The following is a 22,077-nucleotide window of genomic DNA, read 5'->3' on the forward strand; positions in this document are numbered from 1 at the left end:
TTCCTGCATTCGCTAGGACCCGGTGTTATTTCCTATTCGCACGCTACCGTATATTATTTCGTTACACGGGACACGACGTATGTAGTTAGCAAGCAAGCAATCAAACGGGTGAGCAAGCGGGCAGGCAACGCCATACAAGATAAAGTAGCCTAGCTTCGAAATGCTGTCAGCCGCAGCCGCGGCCACGTACTAGGTTGGGTATCTGAGAAGTCCTACGGATGGATCACACAGGCCAATGGCTCAAGTTAATCTTGGTCTTGGTCAAACACCCTTGGCGCTCGTGGCTGTGGGGGGGTATAGTCACATTTGAGGGGATTGACTTCATTATTATCAGCATTATCGCAGTTATGATTAGGTATACTACCCGGAGGGGTTCCGAGACGTACTCTGCTCGTGTCTAATACGGTTTGTCAGTTGCCCGACTGTCCAAGTCTTTCTCAAGCGGCGAGTGGAAATACGCGTTATGCGCATGCGAGGAGTCGGTGGGAATAGCCTATCTAACAATACAGCACAACACAGCGCGATATATCGTGTCCTATCGTATCCTATCGCAATCTAAAAACCACGCTTTTAAACATAGGATGCTTACGGCGCTGGGTACCTACTTACCCGGTAGCCGTGGGCTGAGACATCATGTTGGAGGTCTCACTTATTTCCTTGCGTCCTTAATTACTTGTTTTGCTGTCTGCCTGTCTCGCTTCCGCGGGGAGTGCTATATATACAAGAAGGTAGAAAGGAAGAAGGAGTGGAGGGGGGGAAGGAGGCGTTTCCCGGACAATCAGCGACTTGATGGCGCCGCCGTGGCGCGGCGATGGCTTGGACATGCGCGCGTGCGAGACAGATAAGTAGACACATAACGGATTCCGCGCTGCCCAGAACGGCAGGCCGAGATGGCTGGGTGGCTGCTAGGGGGGAGCTGATTCGGCGCCCCCCCGGACGGGACTGGGTATGACGTAAGAGGTGGTATAGTAGAAGTGGGATTGAGAATGAGAGTAGAAGTAGACGGGTAAATCGAGATGGTGATGGTGATGGGGATGGGGGTTGAGGGTTGAAGTTGATGTGTGGGAGAGGGGATATAGGTAGGTATAAGTGATCCGTTTGGAAGCCCTATTGTAAGGAGATTAATAAACAGTTTACTCTTACTGGTGAATTGGCAAGTGCTCAATTAATATTGATCTAGTACATGGTAGCAATGGAGTTCAAGTTACTAACCCAGGTACTTCTTCCAAATGTCTACCTACAGTACCTACCGCACGTTGGCCCTTTAGGAACATCGGCAACAACTATAGGTCTTATGAAACAGCAGGTGTATATTTCATTATATATTCGGCGATCCACTCTTCTCTTATTACCTAGTTGAATTATTCTGTAGGAGAGATACCTAAGTTTGACGGCGTTACACGTGGAGGATTGGGATAGTCTAAACTCCTATTGCCGAAGACTAGCACATATAGTTTAATTATGAAAACACCTTATTGGTCTTCATTGCACTCTATGCCTGGCTTTATTAAATCTCGAAGTTTTATTTTACTTGTGTTCCATTCCTTTCAGGAAAGAGTGTTTCCTGTGGTCGCGTTCTGACTTGATACATTACTGCTAGTCGATACAAAATCTAGTCTACGGCTCTACTTTCCTATGCTTTATCCTAGGTAGTACTGTCGTCTAGTAATGAATATACGTTGAGCTTAGGTTGACGTTGTAGAATGTAAATAACTACCGGTAGCACCTTGAGTTAACGTCCGGTCTGATTGAAGTTTGATGTCTCAACACGCGTAGGGTCTTGGTGTCACAACTTCTACGAAGGCTGACTAACGTCAACTACTTTCAAATTTCGACTTGACACTCAAGGTTTATTCCCACTAGAGGATATTGATGTCATATGGACTATATAATGCTTCGTCATAAATCAAGACACGCAAACCGTACACCATGCGTAAAATTGAGCTTTTAGAAACGCTCTACTATATCCTTACTTAAATCTTACTCCGTACTATCTTCAAACACCACCAATACCGTGCCAGCTTTACATTTGTCCTTTAGTTCGGGTTAGCAATCACGAGACGTAACTAGTAAGACGCAAAGACTTACCCCTTCTTTATGTGCGAGTCTCTTGATGACACCATCCTGTGGCGATCGAATGACTGTTTCCATCTTCATGGATTCGATGCTGGACGTGGTATGAGCAGACTGCCGAGTTGTCATGTCAGCAAAGGGGAAAATAACTTACACAACGAGTGGGGCTCCCTTGGTAACTCTATCACCCTCCTTGACTTCGTTCTTGAGGATCTTGCAAGGCATTGGAGCTGCAACTGACCCTGCTACCTCTTTTAGCCCCAAGGCCTTCTCGTACCAGGATGGAGATACTAGTGTTAATTCCGTCTTTGTCCCAAGTTGGAATATGGTGATTTTGTTATCGTTATTGGGATCTTGGACCACTGTCGTTTCTATCCGCGTGTGGGGGAAATAGGTTATTAGACTAGTCTTGTCGGAGCTCGAAACGGGAGAAGACACGATATCTTCAAAAATCTGAAGATCTTCATCCTTCCGTATGACTCGAGCGTCGAACAAGCTATTGCCTTTTTGAGTTATGCTAACATTCACCACCTCTCCTTCTTTCTTATCTAACACATCGAGGGACTTGAAGCTGAACGTTCGTTCGCTGCTGTTTAAGCCAAAGCCGAGACTCCCTCCATGGGGCTCTACAGCCTCCGTAGGTTGGGAAGCAAACGCGCCAAGTGCCGCTTGCACATACACTTCGGGCTTGATTAACACGGGATCGAAAAGCTCCTCTTTCCACTTGTCGATAAAGCCCGTCTCGACGTCTCCTTCTATGAACGCCGGTGACCTACATAGACGCTTCAGGAACTCGATGTTGGTACTCAAACCCACAACCTCGTAGTCGCGTAGAGCGAGCTCCATCTTTCTAATAGCCGTCTCGCGATCCCCGCCCCTGACGATGAGTTTTGCAATCATTCCGTCGTAGGCTTCGGTGACAGTATCGCCTTCAACAAAACCAGCATCGATTCGGATGTCTTCATCGACCTTGGGAATTTTCAGATGAACGAGCTTCCCGGAGTCAGGTAGGAAGCCCTTTTCAGGACTCTCGGCATATATCCTGGCTTCGATGGCCGCTCCCCTCTCGTGAATTCTGTCTATAATTTCTTTTTGTGTCAATGGTAATCTCTCTCCAGCTGCAACACGGAATTGCCATTCCACTAGATCCGTTCCCGTGACCATCTCACTAACGGGATGTTCGACTTGAAGTCGAGTGTTCATCTCCATGAAGTAAAAGTCGCCCGTATCCTTGTCGAAAATAAACTCTACTGTTCCCGCACCCACGTAGCCTACTGCTAAGGCAGCCGTCTTGGCTTTTTCCCACAGATCTAGTCTTGTGATATCATCCAAGTCTGGAGCCGGCGACTCTTCCAATATCTTTTGGTGGCGGCGCTGTACGCTGCAGTCCCGTTCTCCTAGAGCAACGCAGTTACCGTGCTTATCTGCGAATACTTGCACTTCAACGTGTCTTGGTCGTACGATGTATTTCTCAACCAGCATAACCTCGCCGCCCTCTCCGAACGAAGCTTTAGCCTCTGCTCGCGCGCTTTTCAACTGTTGGATAAACTCTCCTTCTTCCATTACGATACGCATGCCTTTGCCGCCACCTCCTTTTACACTCTTTAGCAAGACTGGGAATTCGATCTCCTTCGCATATTGCAACAGCTCCGCTTCGCCCTGCTCACTACCATGGTACCCGGGTACACATGGTACGCCAGCTTTAGTCATGATCTCTTTGCTTCGGGCTTTATCTCCCATATCTGCCATGGCTTGAGCGGGTGGCCCAACAAACACGATTCCCTCTTGCTCACACCTCTTGGCGAAAGCGGAGTTCTCCGATAAGAAGCCATAGCCTGGATGTAGTGCCTGAATTCCGTGCTGCTTTGCTAATCTCACTATCCTCTCTCCGTCGAGGTATCCATCAGCGGCACCAAGGCTAATGGAATGTGGCGAGCAAGAAGCATGCTGTGCGGAGGCGTCCGGGTCGGTATATAATGTTGTAGTCTTTATACCGAGGCGTTTAGCTGTCTTATTTATCCTCAATGCAATCTCGCCGCGGTTTGCAATTAATAGAGATGTTATAGGAGTAACATGCGGCTGTATGGGAGAACTAGCTGAGGAGAGGTAACGGGGAAATGGACCTCGGCGGAGATGTCTTGGCTTGATTGAACGCATCTTGAATTGTGTTTTAGATTCAGGTGATATATATTCTTTGGCTTATGTCTCATGAAGTAGCTATAAGTAGGAATAATTTATTTAAGTTATATATAAGAATAAATTCATTGAGATGGGTATGCTAAGAGAAGGATAAGAAGGAAAGAAGATACCTACCTACCTAGAAGGTAGGTAGGTAACTTCGTCCATTCCATCTTGCTGTCTTTGAGGTAAGATGAATAAAAGCCGTAAGTAAGCGGACCCACCCCCGCGAAAAGCCGCGGTTCTAATCCCCTGTTCCTGCCTGTCCTTTTAGCTATGGCCCAAGCTCCCACCTCCAGCCTCAGTGGAGTATTCCAGGGGTTCAGCCCCAACCCCAACGTCATCATAGGAGATCTGATAGGATCGCTGATAGGATTTATGTATAACTTTTTGACCCCTCCATCGTCGAACTACTTCACGCGACAAGATATCCCCAACGCTCACCACCGACGCGATGGATCAGATATCTCTTAATCATGAGGCCTCTGCCGGCGACACGCACAAGCAATTGGTTACGTCGCTTCCCCCGGAAGTCGTCCAGTGCCTCGAAAATGCCCGCTTTGTAAGTTCCCCCGCCAATCCTTGCTTATCATGTTCGACCCCCCGGCCGCTAACACGCAACCCCGGTATAGCTTCATCTGGCAACATGCATTGATAACCAACCGCACGTGTCGCTGATGAATTACACTTATATCCCTTCTTCACAATACTCCTCTGCACCGGTTATCGTCATGACCACAAATCCATCGTCCAAGAAGACCAATAACCTCGTGGTCAACCCTAACGTTTCCTTACTAGTTCACGACTGTGAGCACCCTTAACTATCAAAAAGAAATGTACTTGACAACAGCTAACCGCTTGCAGGGGTCTCACATAGACCGCCAACCCAAGGTCGGCGGATGTCCGGCGGCTCTCCCGGACCCGAGAGTAGATCGAGCCTAGCATCGCTTCTGCTAAACCTCAACACGAGCGCTATATCTAGCATCAGCGCGACTATCAATGGGACGGCCGAACTCGTATCCCGTGGCTCGACCGAAGAGGAATTTTATCGTAGTCAGCACCTCGAGAACAACACCTTCGACTCCGAGGGCGGCGTCGCGTTCAATGCCGTGGCTGGGCTGACGCCGGGCGGCCAGGAAGATGGTGGCCGCGAGTGCTTCGTTGCGGGCGAAGAGGTGCGCGTTATACTGGTGCATATCAATGATATAAGGACTAGTGACTGGAAGGGTAGCGTCAAGGATTGGGTTTTGGTTCCAGATACGAACCCGGCGCCGACTGCGAATGGTGGGGGTGCTGGTCTGTGAGTAGGCGGAGTTGAGCTGCTTTAAAAGGAGGCGACACTATAGTGTCCCTTCGGTTTGGCGCATTTGGTGCGTACTTTGAGAGGCAGGGGGGTTTTCACCCCTACTATACCAGTGTTCTATGTATGATAACATCGGGATGGTTTGTCTTACGGTACCTAGTTTACATGGGTTAAAACCCGAATATTTTTTTTGGCCAAAATTTAACGGAGAATATAATAAAAGAAGTAGTTAACCCGTTTTGCTAAACTGTGTTGCAAATATACTCCATATTGATCATTTTTATGATTGGATTTTGAATTCTCACGATTTTCTTTTTGATGGGCTCAAAAGCGAATTGATACTGTAACAAGGTCCGTGTGGTGCCAAGGTCTATGAATTCCGACTTGGATGGTTCTAGTTATACTGTAATACTATGTCGTACCTACCTGGCGACGTACTGGGAATTAAATTAGGGAGTGCGGTATTTGGTTCATTTTTTCTTCTTTATTTTGTTTTACACATAGCTCAGCAGGTATTATACCTGGGATGGCGATAGTCATACAATCGTCGAAGACGTATCAAAGAGTAGGCCTCATTGCTTTCTAATATATACATGCTGGCTTAGGCTACCATCTCGGTAGACGTATCCTAAGTCCCAGAGCCTGACTTTGTTATTAAAAAGGATAAACTCGAGCAAGTCGACCGCATATGCTCTCCCTTCTTAATAGTACTATCCTATCCCGAGGTTAAGAGGCGTGATGCGCTTTGTATTCGTGGATATGGTATTTCTCAATTTGTCGGATCTTGGGGTTTTGAATCGTCTTGGACTTCACGCGGCATAGGGGGCGGGGTCCGCGGTTCGGTGTTTCGATATTTTGGTTCCATGATGCCCACCTGAAGAGTAGTCAGCATACAATTGCTATTTGATCTAATCCCTCCCTATGCCTCCACGCGCTTATGATCATGACGTAAGACCAGCAAAAGTTGAGAAATCTATCTCTTACCATTGATAATAATCTCCAAACAGTATCTGTGGGCTGCGCACCAACACCAATCCAGTACTTAGCTCTTAATGTGTCCAGCTTGATGTCTTTGTGTAAATTTCCCGAGTCGTCGTATGGGTCGGGCTTCGGGATAGGGTCGTATGTGCCGATGACCTCAAGCGGCTTGCTGTCTCGTGCCGTTCTATTCCGATGGTTAGCTTAACATCAGCAGGTTGGGATCATTTTTGGTTCAGTGGCGAATATAAATAAAACTAACCTCGCATGGGCGACGACAATATTGTAGAAAGGAGCGTTCCTACGCCCGAAGCGCGCAAGACGAATCTTCACCACCATCCTGATCGCAGTACCGTTTTGAGGATTGTAGGTCGACTACGACATATAATTGTTAGGTACTAAATTTGGTGTCGCATGCATGCGATAAGGTTAATGTTGCGGAACCTACATAGATTCAATAATTTTGACGGGCCTGGAGACTGTTTTCTCCGATATGGCCAATCGGAGTGATGTCCTTTGCTTAGTCAGTTGATCGCATGGCACTTACACTAGTTGAAGCCAATTAAGATCACAGCTTCCCCCGGTGATGTCAGTCGATCAGTTTAACTAAATTCCTAAACTCTAAACTCTCAAACTCCTCCTCTTTTCTCAAATACTTTCCAACCCTTTTTAATTCAGTTTAAATTAGGAACCTCATAACCTTTAACTGCTCAACATCATAATATAAAAATAATTATGGCAATCAAAGTAAGTTAAGCGGCATATCAATATATCAACATTGGAAATTGACTTACATCATTCTAGACCTTATCGGCAAAGGCCGCTGCAGCTCTGGACAAGGAACTTATGAGCACCGGTGCCTTTTCGCTTGATCAGCTCATGGAGCTTGCCGGATTAGCAGTCTCACAAGTTGGTATGCGCTTTAACCTGGCCGGTTACTTGTCAACTGGTATCTAATGGCTGCTGCACAGTGTACCGGGTTCATCCTCCGAATAAAGGCAACAGAGTGCTTGTAGCTTGTGGTCCTGGTAATAACGGTGAGCAACTCCGTTGAATTACATAGTTAAGATTACTAATATGTTAAAGGTGGTGATGGACTCGTTGCAGCTCGTCATCTTCGTCATTACGGGTATCAGCCGGCTATTTACTATCCAAAACAAAGCAAAAATGATCTCTACCAGGTATGCAGCACATCATATGCTGTCTTTGAAAGCTCCCAGCACTATTACCTCTCCGGAACTGATTTACATGTACCCTCTAATTTCTCTGTCTCGGTCAAGTCATAATAACCCTTAGCCGCGTTCTTAACCGCTCTATTTCATCGCTGCTCTCGTACCCCTAGACTTGCCAATACCAACCCTTAGTCATGGGCTACAACGCGTATATATGGTGTTTCGTTCTGCTCAGACGAGTTCATCCAGCGTCCGAGATACTGATCGTAAACTCTCCCAAATAGCGACTCGCTAAACAGCTAGAAGACCTCGAGGTGCCGTTCGTGGAGGATTTCCCAGCGGCTATGAAATCGACGGATCATATTGTGGACGCAGTTTTCGGTAAGTATTATTGTCGTGCTTCGAATATATCAGACTCATCTATGAGCAAGGATTTAGCTTCTCGGGCGAGATTCGAGAGCCCTTTCCTGCGGTGATCCGTGCTTTAGAGGACACTGTGCTTCCCGTAACCTCCGTCGACGCACCATCATCTTGGAATATTGAAACTGGACCACCGGAATCCGGCTTGGGAAGCAAGTTCCACCCTAATTTCTTGATCAGCCTGACAGCTCCCAAGCCATTGGTCAAATATTTCAAAGGGCGTCATTTTGTAGGCGGCCGGTAAGGGTCTTCTTACGGCATGAGAAAGCCCCATGGCTGACGTACTCGCAGCTTTGTCTCTCCGGCAATTGCCAGGAAATATGATTTCGAAGTGCCAGAATATCCGGGAATTGACCAAATTGTTGAGGTCGGTACTGGGGGGGAGAAGCTCTAATTGCAAACGTTCGATCCGGGGTACTTTCCCAAGCTGGAAATATCGGCTTGTCGAAGATGCGCACACCCGCATACCCCGTGTTAACTGACACTGCAACCGCCGGTGCGGCTGTAAGGACAAACTGGACTGGGACATCTTCCTTCCTGCATATCTTCGCTCTCTTCAGCTATTCCCCTAGGGCACCGTAACAATGGAGGATGATAGTCTTTGCAGAACTCGACATAGACGAGGTATTGTTTCCCGCAGACAGGGCACTCCGCGGTGTGCTCAGTGCACATTAAAGTTGCAAGCTGGGTCTTTGCCCTGAATTGCAAAGAACACCTGAATATGGAAAGTCCCTGGAAGGACGAAAGTCTCGACAACAACTGTTGATTTGGCATACCATCCGTATAAACGTGGCTCATTAAATGTTGGTGTGGCTTTCGAGTACAGAAATAGGACATAAACGTCCATACAAGTATTGTAATACGACTATAGAATCGCCACCACCGTACCAAAAAAGCACAATTTGACCACTGATGTGCTGCTGATGAAACTCCCTGTGGCAATTGCTGGTCATGGGAATACGTAACACACAACCCCGAGAAATGTACAAGAAGAGGGTTTCTCATTTCTGTTTACTCTAGCAATTCATGTTTACAGTCTGCCTACCCTTCCTAATTTTTTGTGCTTGTCTAATCCAGCACACAGCTAAACGGGGCATACTATGTACTGCTCTGTGATGAGCCGGAGCAAATGCTCCGTAACGCATGTGATAGGCCAATATGGATCTGCAACGCTTACCTTGTTAGTGGTCCCAGCGAACAGCACTTTTCCTTGGGCTTCGACCGCCTTTAGGTGATGCTCGTATATTCTAGATCAATTCGACCGGTCTTCCTCTCTACATGAGCAAATTCGAATCGGAATAAGGTCATACTCGGACAGTCCACGAGAGAACGTTCTAGGGTTGTCCTTAAACCTCCTGCTTATTAACACCCGCCGGCGGGAGTGAGGTTCTGGGGGAGTACAAATCTATGACGCGTATCTGCCATTGCTGGTACTTAGGTGATGATCAATAGAGGGATGCGACTACAGCCTTACAGATCCGTCACTGTTTTGGGGGGCTCTCTTTGGCGTAGGTGTGTAGGTAGGTACTATACCATAGGGTTGTTCGCGGATAAGCACATGGCCAATATCTTACATCTATTACATCTACCGTGAGACATTCTATTTGATCCGCTAATACCGACACGGTGGCGCCTGTGATGCAAATAAGCTCGCTGCATTATTGATAATCAAACCATTTCCTCTGAAGTACCCCTCGCTTGGGAGGCACGCCATAATGAAGAAAAGGGGCAACTAAACGTTTCGAGCGAACGATCAAATCCCCCACTTCTGCGTCTACGCATCTTGGCCCCTCGGGATGTTCCCACACGATCCCCACGATCCGCATTAGAAGCATACATGTGTACGCTGCATGTGTGTAGTTCCCATTACCCACGCTAGATATTCCTTTCTTTAGCCACCATCCCGGCCTGAAACTTAGGAGTCAGCTTCATGCCCAACCGTCCCGCCGAGTGCAACCGTAAGGATCGTGTTCCCGCGCTCCGCCGTAACCAAACGGCCGGGGCCACAACTAATCGAATAGCGGCTTCGAGCCGGCCGGCGTAAATGCCAAGCTAGGAGCATTTAGCCACATTCAAGCTCGCAATCCTTTTTCCTCTTAGAAAATGAAGTCTCCTCGTCTTCACGCGCACCACCAGCGTCAAGTTCGGTATGATGACTGGCCTTTTTCGATCCCGATTCATCCACACGCGGCCTCTTAGCAAAGCCATCGAGATTGTTTTATCTCAATACGACATTGGATGCGTTGTTACCTTGCAACTTTTGACCAACATTAGGTATATCTTCCGTCATTACTTTCATGTCTTCACTAACTATCGCTACTTTGTGGACTCGGTTATAGATAACCTGAGATCGCGCCTAGCAGATCATCCGGCCTCTAAGAACTCGTGTCGGTGAGCAGGTGTGGAGGTATCCACATCCTCGGATTATGCTCCTTGATAATTTATTGGTAGCAGCCCGAACGCGGTCTAGGATTAACTAGATTTAGGGGATCACTGGGACGCGAAGCTTGATGAGCCGAGCTGAAGCTGATATCGAGCTAGGAGCATAGCTATCAAAACCAGAGATTACGACCTTAAAGAAAGGGCCGAATTATCTTCTCATCAACCTTTGGATAACAAACCACATCTTCTTTCGCCACGGCGGCTTTTGAATATGAGTATCATTCCCTATGGCTTTGACGGTGGTGATGTGCTGGTATCGTTTGGTAGCTATGACGGTGAGTTATCTTAAGGTTCTTCCGCTCCGCTACGCAGAGTAAGCATTATTCTAAGAAAATGGCGTCGCATGTCGCGTTTGGTTCGTCAATTCCACGACAGCAATGCATCAACAATGATGATCATACCCTCTTACGGATTCACCTATACATTACCTAAGGTAACAGGTAGGCAAACCCGAGCTGACAAGTAGTATCATCGTCTCGCCAGCGCGCCAGTCTCCGCTCGGAATAGGCCTCGCCCGCGAATCCGCCGCTGACGCCGTCGAAAATCGGGGGAGGCTTGTTCGGGAATATTCGCCACTCTTCTGGCACCAACGAACACCTCCTTGACCACCTTGACCCCTGTCTCATGCACAGCCGGATCATACGCCACAATGTGGCTGAAGCTATCCCCTGTCACATGACCCCACTAAATAGGTACCTAAGCTCAATTCCGACTTCATAAAGTTCCACTTTATTTCCACCCCGTTTGCCACTTTACAACGACAACTTGCGAGGCCAGACGCGAATCTACGGGATTCCCATAGAGACCCTTAGAAATATGATGCAGAATTCTTTAGGAGGCAACGCGAATACGAATGTTTCTCCATCCTGACAGCCACTCTCGCACGACGTACGTACGTCGCAATTCTTTTCCATAATAGCCCAGACTCCAGAGGATTCATAGCCTACACAACTGTCAACTTCTATCGATGACTAAATACCATAGCTATATGTTTCACAGCCGGCCCTACCTTAGTCAAACCGCTTAATTTTTGACAGGTGTCTAATGCTAAGGCGCAAACAGGATATTCAGGGTGAAACGTGATTATGCTACACGTGTTATATTCGCCTCATATATCTCGACACACGCCTCAGGTGGCGTATTTGGTAACTATCTCGTTTGGAGGCCCCTACGTATTATATGGCTCTGTGGCAAAGTCTTTGTTCAACATGGTGAGATACGCCTGATTTGTGATATCTAAGTTAAAGTGGCATACTAGATGGTTAGTTAGATCCAAGTTGGGACGAGAAATTGTTAAACTCCTTTTAATTAGCTACCTAACCTAGGTATGTTTGTTAACGCAAATACTAAGTTCCAACAACATGGACAACGTGGCTACATAGTAATAGCCAGCCTCTCTACATGCAGTGGCTTGCTTATCCTATTTCGTCTGATTTACTTAGATACTGCTTCCCATACATCAAACAATAAAAACAGTACAACCGGAACAAAAGCTCCATTCGTCCTTGCCTCCTTTTCAAAAATCTGGGCACGAAAACAACAAAACAAGTCGAGACTCAAAAGGTCCCTGCGTAAAAATACTCCTAGAACTCCACAATGCTGCACGAAAATGTTCTGGTGGCCGAGGAGTTGCAGATGATGCGAGAGAGGATCGTATCATGAACAATATATCATCGCGTCAAATCCACTCCCCTCGGAGGTAAAGGTCCAGAATCCAGACTATACCCGCCGTGGGTTCTGCCTTAAGCACTTGGTTGTGCTAATCTGGCCTCTATTCCCTTGTTGAGGAGGTAAATGCGGTTAGGATGAGCTGGGCAAGATGTCATTTCCTGTAGGACTGCCTTTAAGAGCATCCCGATAGGATAGACTTGGTAGTCGGAATTGATGGTGCTCCGGCTCTTGCCCCGAATTTTGCTCCGGTTTAGGCTCTTGTTCTTGCGTATGCTGCTGCTGTTTCTTTTGTCCTCGTTTTTGCTTCTGCCCCTTTCTCTTCGGGCGTGAATTCTTTGGTCGCTTCTGCGTGAGATCCTTCTTCTTCGGCTCGTCCTGGCTCTCAGTGTGGTTTATGAAGTGGCCGCGGGGGCCGGTAGGAATGGCATTAGGTGAGGTGTTGGTAGCAATTGCCTGGCTGTAGAGGAGGGGCTTCTTTTGTACCTCGGGAAATACAGGTAAGTTCTTTTGCTCATCCTCCTCGCGTGGAGCAGCTGCGGTGTCCTTAGGAGTGACAGATTTGGAAGTCCTGGCCTTGGCATTCTCCTTCTCAACGTTTACCTCGGCCGATACTACGACTTGTGGACTAGTTGGTGTTGGAGTTGCAGCTTCGGCTTTTGTTTGAGTCAGGGCCACAGTTGAAGTAACGATCGGAATAGTTACAGCTCTGGGGGTAGATGCAATTCGAGATTTGACAGGCCCTCGAGGAGTCCTAGCTGTAACGATAGGAACAAGAGGAATTACCGGGATAATAGCGGGTGATCGGGTGGGCCTTTGGGTTCTGGGGAGTTTCCCAACCCCCTGCTTGTCGGTTCTGTCATCCCTAATGTTATCGGTGTTGGATATTACCGGAGCAGTCGAGTCGCTAGAAGTCACAGTTACGTAGCTCATAGCAACAGGCTGTTGGACGTGATCTACAGTATCGACAGTAGGTTTTGCATTATTACCTGCAAAAGTTGGAGTAGAGGCTAGCGGGGCCACAATTTGCCTACCTTTTAAGTCATTGCTGGATGCCGTTACACGAACATCGATATCGTCGTCGTCGTCGTCGTCGACGGCAATAAACGATATAGGCAAACGCTTTCTGTTGGGCATAGTGACGTCTGGCTTGGCAGTATCCCAGGGCTCACTGCTATCTTCCCAGGAAGCATATATAGCATCTCTTGGTGATGTATGAGATGAACTCGGCCAAGAAGATGACGAGCTTTGCTGTTCCATCTCGGCGGACATCATTCTATGTGTCCTATTTGACCAGCGACGGACTCCCTTGTCGGTTCTGCAACTAGGCTGGCCTTGCTCTGGGACCATTGCAGGAGGTTGGAAGCATGGCTGAGCTGTCAAGTTCGACACGATTGCAGTTTGATAGATGAACGCGCTAGCCCGAGATATTTCAGATGAAGTAAGGATAAAAGAAGCTACCTTTTGTGGCGGTGAAAGGTTGCGTGCGAAGTGGTCTTTAGTAGAGTCGCTGTGTATCGCCGGGTGGCTGGCTGCGAAAGGGCGGATGTTTTTGGGGCCATAAAACCCCATCAGCCAGTTGCTAAACACCGAAACGGTAACATCATCTCGGTCCGTTCTAGCCGCCACACGAAGCATACCTTCCAGACTTGCAAGATTATCGAGATATTCTTTAGTTCTTGACGGTAGAGGGGCGCCGCCATGACCTACATTAGAACAGAAGTAACAATACCGTGCTGCGATATGTCGCTCGTAACGGGTCGTGTTCGGACAGGTTGGTGCTCCAGGAGCCACATCCACACAAAAGAAGTTAAGGGCAACATAAGCGTCCTCGCATATGCAGCAAAGCCAGTGCTCGAGTCGACACATCTTGGCTGTCGATTTTGCAGTCGAAAGATGAACGGGTTGTATTCCAATATCCCTGTTTAGAATATTTGATAGATGAGCAGTTCAAAGGCAATTTAGACGATCAAGGTTGTATATTGTTTATCCTATGAATACGTCGATGTTGAAAGGACAAGGCTGGGAAAAGGGGGAACATGTAAAATTAAATAGAAGATCTGTCGGATGTACTTGTTAGAAAACAACCACATCGTTTTGCAGCCATCTTTGTATGAGGAAAGTGATTCACGATCTTGCACTTTGTTGCACAACACTTGACTTGTCGACCAACTTGTAAGTAGTTTTAGTCTTGTGATGGACTGTTCGGAGCAGACTATTGGCCTTGTAACACCATATATAAAACTAAGCACTTACTTGGAAAGTGACGAGGGCTGACTCAATATGTGAGCCAGGATTCGGAAGAAGTTACCGGGAGGGAAGATACAAGACCGAGAGGCTGTCCGGTTGGTGGTTGTTTTCCCCGGGCCCAGGATCTCCATATAAGACCGAAAACCGGGTCATATGATAGGTTCTGGGGTTTAGGCTCCGGGCTGGATACATTCATTTTAATCCTTTAGGTTCTCATATGTAATAGTCCCAAAATCGGTACTTTGTTGATTTTTCAGTTGTCTGTCTTATAAACAATTTATGGCCAGTCTTGGCTAGAAATATCGCAATAGAAGCACTAGATCCCTAATTTATTTCTAACATAACATCCCGCAAGCTATGCTCTCCCCTTTGACATAAATAGTAACTCACCTACCATAAGAGGCAGGCCATGAGTGAGGGTAGGAGAAGTTAACAGTGATATCTCTCACTGTCAAGTTGGTAGAGGTGATAAGCCCTGTACCTATAAATACATAAATTGTTTCGTACTTGTCTAGGTTGGCCATATGTCCTTAGGTGGACTTGATATAACGGACCCGATTTGCACACAACAGTCTAACGCTTCAATGTCGAAGGTCTATTATGCTTGTTGCAATTGTTATTTATAAATAAAAGTGAAGGATAAGGATTGAAAACCTTCAATTAAAGAGCGTTGGAATAAGTTTTCCACTTATGCGCGATTGAGGATATATATCTCTTCGGTATGTGCCCAAGGTTGTCATGGGTGATGTAAGAACCCCCTTACCAATAGGTGAACTAAACTCCATCACCTACTAAGATTTTGGGTGTTGTCTAGGGCCGATGGAGATATGCCATATTCAAAGATGACTATTTAAGGTATTTCACTTAAAGTAAAAAAAGGGGGATAAGATCAGAACGTAAAAAGAACTCCGAATCGGGGAATCGAACCCCGGGCTTGGCGGATCTGTCAAGTTATTAAGTATTGACATGAGAGCACCAAATGTTAGCCACTACACCAATTCGGATTGCGCTTAGATTAGTTGATGAAAATAATCTAGCGCAAAGAGAGGTTATATAGAATATTTGCTAGGTATGTCCTAATCTTGCTAGCGTCCATGATGGCGTCTAGTCGATGTCCTAGAAATTGACTGTGGGCCGTCCCATTGGAAATATATTTTTCGTAAAGACTGTGTAGATTAGGTGACGCGCTAGAGTTTCCCGCGGTCAAAGCCCAGAAATTTAGAGGAAATAAAATTAATAAATGTCTGGGGCTTGAAAGATCAACCGAACTCTTTATCCGATGCTGACAAACGGGATGAAAATTCAAGCAAAGGAAGTGTTTTGGCAATTCTTCCATCTCTGTCAACTTAGTGTCAAATAGGTAAGAATAATCTTCTGTAGATAGAATAAGTTTCTGAGATTAAAACACAGTTTCTACCCCTTTCTCCTTTGGTTCGAGCCTTTCTTGCTAGTGACTACCTAGGTAGTATAGGAAATTTTAAGGTACCTGATAGATGTGGGCGACCCTAGATCTATGCAACTCAGTAAAAGAGACTTTGCATAACTCCAGGCCTCTAACTATGATAGTCAGCGTTGAAGCACAACACATGGCGCGTTTTCTACATTGATAAACGCCAAAATAAGACTTCATTACGAGGGACGCATCCAAGTAAGTGTATATCGCAGCTTGGAACGGTATTGTCTGGACTAGGGATCGGGATGTCCGTTCGTAATACATAGGAAAAGGGAAGGTTCCGTATGTTGAACTGCTTAACATAGTAGAATAAATCTGGTATAATTCTATATCACAGTAAATATATCTAATATCGAGTCACACAAGATATATCCGAGTTAATCCAGTGATCATATGCGCCGTAATTCTTACGTAGACTTTCTGGGTTGCGTTAATAATTACCTACCACAACTTATTAACAAATACTTATCTAAAGTATAAGGTAGCCTTAGAGAGTTTTTACTATGTATATTATCACCTAAAACTTTGTTAGGCTATTACAGGGTTGCATAACTGGGGAATGCTAGCAAAGACGACAAGATTCTCTTATTAGGTATGATAGTAAAAGTCCTATAGCCAAATGTGGATATATCTTGCCCCAAATCTATTGGAGGATAACGAATTCTACCTGGTAGCGCTGTGGCTGCAACCTCCACAACCTGCACGGTATTATAAATCACACATGTGTCGCAGTTGTATAACGTCACCAGCGTATAGAAATCCATTCTAGATTTGTGCTTGTCCATGAGGGGAAGCTTTGATGATCAGGAGGGGAAAGCTTCGATGACCGAGGATGATAGGTGGATATGTAAACGTGATATGATGATAGTTTATATTACTCCGATATATCTACCTGTGCCTTATATATTCCCCGTTGTCTAACAGAATATCATCTTTGCCCTAGTTAAACCTTATATCTCGTTATTGACAATCCCCCTCGTCATTTCTATTTCTAGTACAGCCCTCATTAACACTACACCGCTATTAATTGACATGGACCTTCCACTGAGAAAAGACTTGCGGCCAAAATCCGGCCAGCCTGAAGATGCGGCATGGATATGGGGAAGCGACGATGAAGTTTGTTGGCTCCTATTTCAAGTCGATGGATTGGACTATAAAGTAACTACCCAGCTGACGCCGTCTGAAGCTAGGTAGATTAAACCTACAAACGCCGGAAAGGGTGAAGAAAGCACTGGAAACCGTCTCTTCTGGCGAGATCATCCCTCTTGGGTCAGTAAAATGTCTCGAATATAATTTGGGCAAGATTAGTCTGGGATATGGAGATACTTGTTTACTGATTCGTACATATAGTCTTCCATTCGACCAGGTCGCACCACCTTGCTATGGACGACAGGTTTTTAAACATTCTATTCATGCTTTGGGAGATATCGGATTTGACGACCTTTATGACATGAATCCTCAAAGTACTTCTCAATGGGATGGGTTTCGTCATGTAAGTTTGGATCGAGTATCCGGCGAGGTTTATTAGCATAGTGACTAATCCAGCGTAGTTTTGCCATATCCCTTCGGGGTATTTCTATAATGGGGTAAGCATTTTCATTACAACCGTTGCGTATGTCACGTATTCTGAGTCATTTTATCCAGACCACCGCCAAGGATATTCAAGGTGAAAATGCCTCGACCAAGTGCGGCATGCAAGCGTGGGCGAAGCACGGCATTGCGGGCAGAGGTCTACTTCTCGACTATGGCCGCTGGGCCGAAGCCAGAAATATAAAGCCAGTATATTATGATAACTTCAAAATCACTCACAGCGACCTCGTCAACGTGGCAGAGTCGCAAGGAATTGATCTGAGACCTGCCGCACAAGGAGGCGACATTCAGATTGGCGATATCCTAGTCGTCAGATCTGGGTTTCTGAAGAACGCAAACTCTCTTACATACGAGGAGAGGGCCCCTTGCCACCTCGGGAAGAATATATTCGGGCGTCATGATGAGCAGCGCTATATAGGTGTGGAGCAAAGTGAAGATATTCTCGACTTATTGCATGACTCCTACTTCTCGGCTGTAGCTAGTGACCATCCTGCGTTTGAAGCCTGGCCATCTGAGAAAGGTATATTGAAATTTTCCGCTTGATAAAACCAATGGAAAGGAGAGGATTACTGATGCAATTTACATCATAATAGATTACTACCTTCACGAGAAGTTGTTGGCACTCTGGGGAGTTCCGATCGGCGAGCTTTGGGACCTCGAGAAACTTGCGGAGAAGTGTGTCGAGAGGAAACAATGGACATTCTTCCTCTCAAGTGCTCCTAACCATGTGAAAGGTATGTAGTATGTAGCCCGAGGGCATGAATAATAATGGTGCTATTAACTAATACAAACTTATAGGGGGGATATCAAGTACCGCGAATGCTGTAGCTATCGTATAAGACGGACGCCTTGCATTTAGTTTAGTTTGAATGGAATAGTGCTTGCGAAAATAAGTGTAGCTCAACGTGATAATATGTTGCGAGTTCATGAACATTTAATGAGTAGCTCACCGGCAAACCGGTTACTAAGAGTTTCGTGGCTTTCACTATGTACCTCTTGTTGATGATGGGATATACGAATGTAATTGCGATGGATAAATGAATATGGAAATAGTAGGTACTGCGGCGAGACATTCTAGCGACTTATCTACATGTGACTTTTGTTATCAGGCTGACCAAGCTCAACGCTTGGGCCAATTCAATTCAAGTTGCGTTGCAAGGCAGCGCGAGCTTTCGTCGCCTCGCAGCCGCCTTAAGCTTCCCTCCATCATCATCGCCTTAAATATTCCACACCACGAACTACACATCAAACGTAACCCACCAAAGCTCCCGCCCTCACATATTACTCCGAAATTACCGCACTCCCTTTTAATTAGATTATACGTCATCAAGAAATTTCGGAAATCATGGCGGACGCAGCTCTGAAGCCCGAGAAGGACTTCAGCAAGGAAGCTGACGTACAAATCGCCGAAGCAGAGAAGCTTGCTAAGGTGCACATATCCGGGCTAGAAATACTAGACTATAGTTTGCTAAGACGTACTTATAGAATGATATTCAAGCAGCTATCGAGAAGCTTACTATTTTCGAGAAGCAAACCCGACAGGCGAGTTATTCTCTTCGGTCCGTAGTCGTTCAGCATCACTAACTGCAATACTTTACAGGCTTCCGATCTCGCCTCTACGTCTCGAACTTTAATTGCGATATGTACGATCTGTAAAAATGCCGGAAACTGGAGTTTGCTCAACGACCAGGTCTTGGTCCTCTCCAAGAAGCATGGCCAGCTTAAACAAGCTATCACCAAGATGGTCCAGACCGTTATGGGCTTCCTCGACGCTACCCCGAATCTAGATACTAAACTATCGGTAATCGAGACCCTGCGCACCGTGACCGAGGGCAAGATATTCGTCGAGGTCGAGCGCGCTCGCGTGACTAAAATTCTGTCGGACATCAAGAAGGAGCAGGGAGATCTTAAGTCCGCCATGGATATCCTCTGCGAATTGCAGGTAGAAACCTTTGGCTCAATGGAGAGACGGGAGAAGACGGAATTCATACTTGCCCAAGTCGCATTATGTATCGAGAACGGCGACTGGACGCAAGCTAGCATTCTCAGCCGCAAGATTAGCACCAGATATCTATCTCGAAAGCCGAAGAAGACGGCGGAGCAACTAGAGAAAGAGAAGAAGACCCGCGAAGAGAAGCTGAAGCGTGGGGAGGAGGTCCCCCCCGAGCAGGAGGACGACACTACGGACTTAAAGCTGGCCTACTACGAACAACAGATCACTCTGGCAAAGCACGACGACAAGTATCTCGACGCCTGCAAGCATTACAGGCAAGTATTGGATACCGAAGCTGTCGAGGAGGACCCTTCAAAACTACAACCCGTATGTTGTCCACACGCGTCTACTATAACTTTTTGCTAATGCTAATTAGGTCCTGCAACGCATCATCTACTTCGTCATACTCGCCCCCCACGACAACGAACAACATGATCTTCTCCAACGTATCTTCCGTGATACTCGAAACACCCAAATCCCTGTTGATGCGGCGCTTCTCAAGTTGTTCACAGTGCATGAGCTCATGCGATGGCCAGAGGTTGCGAAGCAGTATGGTCCTCATCTCTGTGGGACCGATATCTTCGACGAGCATCCAAACCAGTCGGGCGACGAGAAAGCCTATCAGCGATGGCAGGATCTGCGCAAACGTGTTATCGAGCACAATGTTAGAGTTATCGCGAAATACTACACCCGCATCGGCATGAAGCGCCTGACTCAGCTGCTCGACCTGACGGAGGATGAGACGGAGAAGTATATTAGTGAACTGGTGTGCTCCAAGACGGTCTTTGCCCGCATTGATCGGCCAGCCAGTATAGTCAGCTTCGCCAAGCCCAGAGACGTCGACGACGTCCTTAACGAATGGAGCCACAATATGAAGAGCCTGCTCGGTTTACTGGAACGTGTAGATCATCTCATTACCAAGGAAGAGATGATGGCGAGGATTCAGCCCGGCGCAAAGGAGGGCAAAGAGAAAAAGGGTAAGAAGAAGGCGTGATAGACGACTTTATGAGGACTCTTTTTGGGGAGTAATTCTTTCGGGACCGGGAGAGGGACTTGGGTTCGAGAGGAACTGCACAGCACAGCACAGGTTTGCATCGAAAACATGCGAATGTACAATATTTAGATTAGGAGGTATATAATGCCCGTGAAGAACAGGTTTGCCTTCTATGTCTTGATTCTACTATGCTTGTAGTCGTGCGTGTAATGCCTCCATATCTAGTTTCTAATTTCCAGGTTCATCTTGCTTGCAGAGCCTCTAAATCCTAGACGTCAACGATGCAGCCCCTATTCACAGTGAGCGCTTAGTCGCGGCCTCCGGGTCCTCATACCGCTGCCTTAACCAGCCTGCCAAAGCCATAGCCCAGTCCTTGGCAACAGGCACGTAGTGACCCCCTGGATGCACAACAACCGTAGGATCCTTACACCGGTCTACAAGCCCCTTGCTCCGGCTTTCCTCGACGACCGTGTCCAGGCTTCCGAGGAAATGCAGCGTTGGAGTCGTGATAGGCGGCTCATATAGCCATCGTAGCGAATCAATGGGCGCGTAGAAACCAGAGTACACGATAGAGAAACGTAGCGCTTGGTTGTTGTTCGCGCTGCGCAACTCGTCCACCCAAGACCAGTCTGCCTCTTCAGGTCTCGAGGACGGGTCCGAAGGGGATGCTGCATGGGACGAAGACGGCGGATCCCGATATGGCTGCTCCAACGCCGCAGCCACAAGCGCAGCTACCGCTCCTCCCTGGCTAAACCCGCACACACCGTCAATACCGCCCGCTTCGGCAACCGTAGCCGCAATCTTCCGCATTCCCTCCTCAAACCCGCGATACGCACCCGTAGCCTCGTCCTTGCGGAACCAGGCCCAGTTGTCGGACTCTTCGTCGTCATCTTCGCCTTGTTCCGGGGGGACGTACCCCGGGATATCGGAGGGGCGTAGACGGTGCGGGGCCGTGGGGAAGAGGAGCGTTGGGTGTAGGTTATAGGGCGCGGGGGATAGGGCTTTGGTGAGGAGTTTTGAGAGGGCTTTGGTTTTGGAGGAGAAGAGGGGCCCGGATTGGGTGTAGCCGTGGAGCATGAGGATTTTCAGCTCGGTTTTGCCTTTGGGGATTGAGGGCTTGGTTTGGGTTGGCGTGGCCCCGGGTACGGCCGGTGGTGACATAGCGAGGGACCGGGTTTGGTGACGGGAGAATATTGTTAATGTAAAGCGGATTGTGCGCGGATGAGGTGGGATGAAATGTTTCATGAAGGTAGTATAGAGTTGTAGAGTTGTAATATAGAGTTATGTGAGGTAAAGTTGCCTGATAGGTAAGATGTATGTACCTAATATCTGAGGTGAAATCGGCGAATGAGTAAGTAACATGTGAGATAGGGGATTTTTTCAATAGTATCGTGCTAAGAGATGGTCCCGGATTGACCGAATAAGACTGGCATGTATTTGTCATGCAGCCACTATGATATTAGGACAAGTATTTGTGAATTTAATAATTAATTGGCCTTGTATAGATAATTCATTGGATTACTTTTCAAAATGTGGTAAAATCTAATTCCTTTTGAAATTCGA

The 22,077-nt window shown here is 46.9% G+C and overlaps 8 protein-coding genes and 1 non-coding gene across 9 annotated transcripts; 4 read left to right on the forward strand and 5 right to left on the reverse strand.

Moving 5' to 3' along the window:
* Window positions 1-1,833: 1,833 nt before the first annotated feature.
* Window positions 1,834-4,429, reverse strand: F5Y00DRAFT_238535 (carbamoyl-phosphate synthase L chain, ATP binding domain-containing protein). Its single transcript, XM_048007978.1, has 3 exons — window positions 2,228-4,429; window positions 2,089-2,167; window positions 1,834-2,034 (listed from the first exon to the last, which is right to left on the reverse strand). Exons 1-3 carry the CDS (start codon window positions 4,228-4,230, stop codon window positions 1,981-1,983), a joined length of 2,136 nt encoding a protein of 711 aa, XP_047864438.1. The 5' UTR covers window positions 4,231-4,429; the 3' UTR covers window positions 1,834-1,980.
* An 86-nt stretch (window positions 4,430-4,515) lies between these two features.
* F5Y00DRAFT_238536 (uncharacterized protein) lies at window positions 4,516-5,790 on the forward strand. Its single transcript, XM_048007979.1, has 3 exons — window positions 4,516-4,813; window positions 4,884-5,058; window positions 5,116-5,790. Exons 1-3 carry the CDS (start codon window positions 4,706-4,708, stop codon window positions 5,553-5,555), a joined length of 723 nt encoding a protein of 240 aa, XP_047864439.1. The 5' UTR covers window positions 4,516-4,705; the 3' UTR covers window positions 5,556-5,790.
* Window positions 5,791-6,231: 441 nt separating this feature from the next.
* Window positions 6,232-7,250, reverse strand: F5Y00DRAFT_87430 (ribosomal protein S16, mitochondrial). The gene is made up of 4 exons (XM_048014280.1): window positions 6,981-7,250; window positions 6,795-6,907; window positions 6,539-6,719; window positions 6,232-6,428 (listed from the first exon to the last, which is right to left on the reverse strand). The coding sequence occupies exons 2-4, from the start codon at window positions 6,869-6,871 to the stop codon at window positions 6,324-6,326; spliced, it is 363 nt and encodes a 120-aa protein (XP_047864440.1). The 5' UTR covers window positions 6,872-6,907; window positions 6,981-7,250; the 3' UTR covers window positions 6,232-6,323.
* A 17-nt stretch (window positions 7,251-7,267) lies between these two features.
* Window positions 7,268-8,518, forward strand: F5Y00DRAFT_262608 (YjeF N-terminal domain-like protein; the record flags this gene model as incomplete). Its single annotated transcript, XM_048011409.1, has 7 exons — window positions 7,268-7,279; window positions 7,337-7,445; window positions 7,504-7,569; window positions 7,619-7,713; window positions 7,989-8,085; window positions 8,136-8,364; window positions 8,416-8,518. 7 exons carry the CDS (start codon window positions 7,268-7,270, stop codon window positions 8,516-8,518), a joined length of 711 nt encoding a protein of 236 aa, XP_047864441.1.
* A 3,767-nt stretch (window positions 8,519-12,285) lies between these two features.
* On the reverse strand, window positions 12,286-14,192 carry F5Y00DRAFT_87423 (uncharacterized protein). The gene has a single exon (XM_048014279.1). It carries the CDS (start codon window positions 14,101-14,103, stop codon window positions 12,367-12,369), a length of 1,737 nt encoding a protein of 578 aa, XP_047864442.1. The 5' UTR covers window positions 14,104-14,192; the 3' UTR covers window positions 12,286-12,366.
* A 1,198-nt stretch (window positions 14,193-15,390) lies between these two features.
* On the reverse strand, window positions 15,391-15,488 carry F5Y00DRAFT_t95. The gene has a single exon. It is a non-coding gene; the product is annotated as a tRNA-Glu (tRNA).
* Window positions 15,489-16,969: 1,481 nt separating this feature from the next.
* On the forward strand, window positions 16,970-18,366 carry F5Y00DRAFT_262610 (uncharacterized protein; the record flags this gene model as incomplete). The annotated part of the gene is made up of 7 exons (XM_048011410.1): window positions 16,970-17,053; window positions 17,124-17,206; window positions 17,288-17,429; window positions 17,488-17,523; window positions 17,582-18,047; window positions 18,121-18,261; window positions 18,326-18,366. 7 exons carry the CDS (start codon window positions 16,970-16,972, stop codon window positions 18,364-18,366), a joined length of 993 nt encoding a protein of 330 aa, XP_047864443.1.
* Window positions 18,367-18,619: 253 nt separating this feature from the next.
* F5Y00DRAFT_238557 (PCI domain-containing protein) lies at window positions 18,620-20,637 on the forward strand. The gene is made up of 4 exons (XM_048007980.1): window positions 18,620-18,956; window positions 19,013-19,069; window positions 19,128-19,847; window positions 19,897-20,637. The coding sequence occupies exons 1-4, from the start codon at window positions 18,873-18,875 to the stop codon at window positions 20,512-20,514; spliced, it is 1,479 nt and encodes a 492-aa protein (XP_047864444.1). The 5' UTR covers window positions 18,620-18,872; the 3' UTR covers window positions 20,515-20,637.
* F5Y00DRAFT_238558 (serine hydrolase-domain-containing protein) lies at window positions 20,638-22,019 on the reverse strand. Its single transcript, XM_048007981.1, has one exon. The coding sequence runs from the start codon at window positions 21,757-21,759 to the stop codon at window positions 20,809-20,811; it is 951 nt and encodes a 316-aa protein (XP_047864445.1). The 5' UTR covers window positions 21,760-22,019; the 3' UTR covers window positions 20,638-20,808.
* Between the last annotated feature and the right edge of the window lie 58 nt (window positions 22,020-22,077).

This window comes from Daldinia vernicosa, assembly GCF_022497035.1.
Source record: "Daldinia vernicosa strain CBS 139.73 unplaced genomic scaffold F5Y00scaffold_26, whole genome shotgun sequence".
Classification (NCBI taxonomy): Eukaryota; Fungi; Ascomycota; class Sordariomycetes; order Xylariales; family Hypoxylaceae; genus Daldinia; species Daldinia vernicosa.

Excerpts from the sequence above, each read along its gene's own strand:
- F5Y00DRAFT_238535 (XM_048007978.1), bottom strand. The coding sequence starts at position 4,230 with ATGCGTTCAATCAAGCCAAGACATCTCCGCCGAGGTCCATTTCCCCGT. Across the intron at positions 2,168-2,227 it reads AAGGGAGCCCCACTCGTTGT|CATCGAATCCATGAAGATGG; the intron begins GTAAGTTATTTT and ends TACCACGTCCAG. Across the intron at positions 2,035-2,088 it reads GACTCGCACATAAAGAAGGG|GACAAATGTAAAGCTGGCAC; the intron begins GTAAGTCTTTGC and ends CCCGAACTAAAG.
- F5Y00DRAFT_238536 (XM_048007979.1), top strand. The coding sequence starts at position 4,706 with ATGGATCAGATATCTCTTAATCATGAGGCCTCTGCCGGCGACACGCAC. Across the intron at positions 4,814-4,883 it reads GCCTCGAAAATGCCCGCTTT|CTTCATCTGGCAACATGCAT; the intron begins GTAAGTTCCCCC and ends ACCCCGGTATAG. Across the intron at positions 5,059-5,115 it reads TTCCTTACTAGTTCACGACT|GGGTCTCACATAGACCGCCA; the intron begins GTGAGCACCCTT and ends AACCGCTTGCAG.
- F5Y00DRAFT_87430 (XM_048014280.1), bottom strand. The coding sequence starts at position 6,871 with ATGGTGGTGAAGATTCGTCTTGCGCGCTTCGGGCGTAGGAACGCTCCT. Across the intron at positions 6,720-6,794 it reads ATTGTCGTCGCCCATGCGAG|AACGGCACGAGACAGCAAGC; the intron begins GTTAGTTTTATT and ends CCATCGGAATAG. Across the intron at positions 6,429-6,538 it reads TTTGGAGATTATTATCAATG|GTGGGCATCATGGAACCAAA; the intron begins GTAAGAGATAGA and ends ACTACTCTTCAG.
- F5Y00DRAFT_87423 (XM_048014279.1), bottom strand. The coding sequence starts at position 14,103 with ATGTGTCGACTCGAGCACTGGCTTTGCTGCATATGCGAGGACGCTTAT.
- F5Y00DRAFT_238557 (XM_048007980.1), top strand. The coding sequence starts at position 18,873 with ATGGCGGACGCAGCTCTGAAGCCCGAGAAGGACTTCAGCAAGGAAGCT. Across the intron at positions 19,070-19,127 it reads TCGAGAAGCAAACCCGACAG|GCTTCCGATCTCGCCTCTAC; the intron begins GCGAGTTATTCT and ends AATACTTTACAG. Across the intron at positions 19,848-19,896 it reads ACCCTTCAAAACTACAACCC|GTCCTGCAACGCATCATCTA; the intron begins GTATGTTGTCCA and ends AATGCTAATTAG.
- F5Y00DRAFT_238558 (XM_048007981.1), bottom strand. The coding sequence starts at position 21,759 with ATGAAACATTTCATCCCACCTCATCCGCGCACAATCCGCTTTACATTA.